General features: G+C 56.3%; 1 protein-coding gene across 1 annotated transcript; it reads left to right on the forward strand.

Annotated features, from left to right (window-relative positions):
- Positions 1-541: 541 nt before the first annotated feature.
- On the forward strand, positions 542-1207 carry DICSQDRAFT_50978 (uncharacterized protein; the record flags this gene model as incomplete). Its single annotated transcript, XM_007361872.1, has 1 exon — positions 542-1207. One exon carries the CDS (start codon positions 542-544, stop codon positions 1205-1207), a length of 666 nt encoding a protein of 221 aa, XP_007361934.1.
- Positions 1208-4018: the final 2811 nt, after the last annotated feature.

The following is a 4018-nucleotide window of genomic DNA, read 5'->3' on the forward strand; positions in this document are numbered from 1 at the left end:
ACCCATCATGGGACAACAAGGCGGACAACCGCAGACGACAGGCCCCGCCAACAACCCCCAGCAGGCCCAACCGGGCACCCAGACGGCAGCGCAACCCCCGGACCCCATGACGGTATTACTCCAGTCGATGACTCTCCTCACCCAGTCCATGGCGCAGCTCGCAAACTCGACCACCGGGACCAGCGGTCTGAAGGCTGTTCAGAAGCCCTCCGCCTTCAAAGGCGAACAAGGAGGTGAGGCACGGCGTTTCCTGGCAGCGTTCACCCTCTGGGCCATGTCCCAAGGTTCGACGCTCAATCACGTCGATGCTATGGGCAATGCGATCAGCGCGCGCGATGACCAATGGATTCGGGCGGTCCTCTCCTTCATGCAGGACAGTGCAGCTCTCTGGGCCACCCCGGCGATGGAGGAGATCACGCAAGGCACCACTCCGTTCAAAGGCTCGTGGACGGAGTTCCGCGCCCAGTTCAAGGCCCGTTTCGAGACAGTCGACGAGGCGGTCGATGCGAAGGAACGCCTCTGTACGTTGTGGCAAGGCTCCATGACTGTCCCGGAGTACGCTGCACAGTTCAACGAGCTCTCCACCCGCACAGGTTACTCCAAGGCCGACCTCCGAGACCGCTTCTACGAACACCTGGCGGACTCCATCAAGGACAAGTTAGTGCATACAGCGAGGCCCATCGCTTCCCTCAAAGACCTCATCACCGTCTCCTCCGACATCGACGTCCGTGTCTGCCAACACCGTGCCGAACGGGATCGTCAGCGCAGACGCACCACCACCACCACCACCGCGGCCAAGCCGGCTGTTCCGCTGCATACCACCCCCTTCACGCCGCCTGCCCGGGACCCGAACGCAATGGACATCGACGCGACCCGTACGCGCGAAGAGTTCAACCGCCTCATGCGCGGCAAGTGCTATGGTTGTGGCTCTACGGCGCACGTCAAGAAGGACGGTGGCCACGACCGGGACATCTGCGGCTACTGTCGCTGCGTAGGGCACCGCGAGACGGTGTGCATGGACAAGTTCCTGAAGAAGCCCTGTTCGCAGAAGCTCGCCGCCACGGAGGAGGGACCTGAGGAACCCCAGGTTGCAGCTTCGACGTCGACGTCTGCAGATGCCGGAGCACCCAACGCCCTCATCGCGCAGCTCATGGAGCAGCAGAAGGCCCTCGCAGACCAGCTTGCCTCTCTGCAGAAGTCTTTTTAGAGCGGGCACATGCGAAAGCTGCCGCAGCGGCGCCCTCCAGTACAACTACGGACTCTTCGCCTCCCCAGATCCCTGACCCCTGCCTGTACGATAGCATTAGTTCGTGTATCATCCCTGAATTAAACCCATCCAGCTCGCATTTTCGTGTCAGCGTGATACTCAAAGGCAGGAACCGTAGTGTACGTTCCGCAGCTATGATAGACAGTGGGGCAACGGCCCTTTTCATCAGCCATCGTTTCGTAAAGAAGAACAATGTCTACTTACATAGGTTAGCTAGAGACATCCCCCTCTATAACATCGACGGCTCCAAGAACAGTGCAGGCAGCATATCTCATTACGTTAGGTTACAAGTACTTATGGGCGACTACACGGAATGGCTCGAGTTCTTAGTTACGGATCTGGGCCCCGAAGACGTCATATTAGGCTTACCTTGGCTTCACAGGGTCAATCCGGACATTGACTGGCAGGAGGGCACCATGGAGGTTGGTGCGGAGGAAACAGAGGCCGAGGCGGAATGGAAACCCGGTATCGAGCGGATCGCCGCCAACCGGGTGCAGCGAAGGAAGTGGTGGAAGGCCAAGGTTCTGGAAGACACTACCGAGGAGTTGTGGTGCGCCGCCGAGTACACCTACTCCACGGAACTCGCACAGAAGGCCAACCGGGACAAGCCCAAACGCACGTTCGAGGAGATCGTCCCTGAAGAGTACCGACAGTACTCGAAAGTCTTCTCCGAGACCGAATCGGAGCGTCTTCCGGAGCACAAGCCGTACGACCATGCCATTGACCTCAAACCCGACGCCCCAGAAACTCTACGCTCCAAGGCCTACCCGATGTCGCCTAACGAGCAGGAAGAGGTCGATCGGTTCCTTGAGGAAAACCTTCGGAAAGGCTACATCGTCCCCTCCAAGTCCCTGGTCTTCTTCGTGAAGAAGAAGGATGGCAAGCTCCGTCTAGTCCAGGACTACCGCAAGCTCAACGAGATCACAGTGAAGAACCGGTACTGTCACAGCCAACGAGCTGTGCCACCAAAACAAACAAGGGCAAAGCTTACTGATGCAGAGGTTGGTGCTGAGAAGCGAAGCAACCAGAGGTGACAAAGCAAGAGATGTGAAGAGATGTATTCCCTAGACTAGAAGGGGTAGTGAGGGAGATAGGGCTGTTAGCTACCTACAGAGGAGATGGGGAATCGACGAGAAGATCAAGTCTGAGGTTCCCTGCCTCAGACTCCCTACTATATATACTAATACAATGGTGCACAGACCAGGTACCTATTGACCATCGTTTGGTCAGAGTTCTCTGCCTCATGTCCTACCCTCTGACCTGCCTCATGGTGACCTTACGACTAATACCTGAGTCGTGCCGAGTCCGGACCCCTCCCAATGAGTAAGCGCTCCTACTGTCACATCAGTCACCTGCCTGTGAGTGAGGATGGGCGCTCCTGGCCGTCACGAGGTCTGGGGTTCGATCCTGGCCCCTCCACTCTCCGATACAAGTTGTCCGCGGTCAAGGTGAGCGTCTGTCCCAGTACACATGACCCCCAGGTCACGTGGCACGAGAAAACTGTGACACTACCCCCTCTTCAAGATCTGAGCTCCTGCGAAGCGTTCAAACCAGATATTGCGTTGAAACTCCCGGGCGACTGGTCGTGGGTTGTTGAGAGCGACTGGTTGCGGTGGTTTGGATGGAGTGCATGGAACTCATCGAGTAGCTCCTTCACGTATTTGACATTCCGTACAGGCTCCCAAGTTGCTTCAGAGACATCGTAGCCAGCCCATTTGACGAAGTATTGCACGTATCCACGGTTGACGCGTGAGTCCAGGATCTTTTCGACCTCAAACTCGTCGTGGCCTTCGACTTCAATTGGGTCAGGCTTCTCCGGATTGCGGTTGCCGATCTCGTCTTCGTGGTAGGGGATGAGTTTTGACGCGTGGAAGACGGGGTGGACCTTGTTCTGTGGTGGAAGTTTGACTCTAAAGTCGACGGGTCCAATCTTTTCCGTCATCTCGTAGGGCCCATAGTTCTTGGCTGAGAGCTTGGCTGACGAGTTGCGGATCTTGAGGTCGCGTCCTTTGAGCAAAACTTTGTCGCCAACCTTAAAGGGAGGGTCCACACAGCCCTGATCGTAGTACCATTTCATTCGTTCTGCGGCCATGGTGAGTGACGCCTGTGCTTGTTCTCTTGCTTCCGCACGGTTGTGAAATACGTCTTCGAGGGTTGGGAAGGCGAGCTCTTCACGAACATCGGGAGCCATCTTTGGGTTGTACCCGTATTCGATGAAGAATGGTGACAGGCCAGTCGACTCGTGCGGTGCATTGTTGTACGCAAACTCCGCGGTGGATAGAAGGGACGCCCAGTCATCTGGCCGATGTTCAGTGAAGATCCGGAGGTACTGTTCAAGAGATTGGTTTACTCGTTCAGTCTGTCCATCTGTTTGTGGATGGTAGGCTGTGGACATTGACGATCGAATCCCTAGCAACTTGCAAAACTCCTTGAACGCTGCACTCGCAAACTGTGTTCCTCGGTCGGAGATGATCTGTCGGGGAATACCGTGGTGCTTCAGAATGTGCTCGTAGATGAGTTCGGCTGCTTCTGTTGCTGAGAAGTGATCGTCGGCTGCAAAGAAGTGGGAGCACTTGGAGAGACGATCTACTACTACTACGATTGCCGTGAAGGTGTTGCCGTGTCTATCGACCGAGGGCGGAAGTTGGGAGATGATATCGATTGACCAGGTTTCCCAGTGGGCCGGCGGGGAGTCTCTATTTGGTGCAGTAGTCCAGTACGGCGGTTTCCTGACTGATTTGTTCCGTTGGC

This window comes from Dichomitus squalens, assembly GCF_000275845.1.
Source record: "Dichomitus squalens LYAD-421 SS1 unplaced genomic scaffold DICSQscaffold_3, whole genome shotgun sequence".
Lineage (NCBI taxonomy): Eukaryota > Fungi > Basidiomycota > Agaricomycetes > Polyporales > Polyporaceae > Dichomitus > Dichomitus squalens.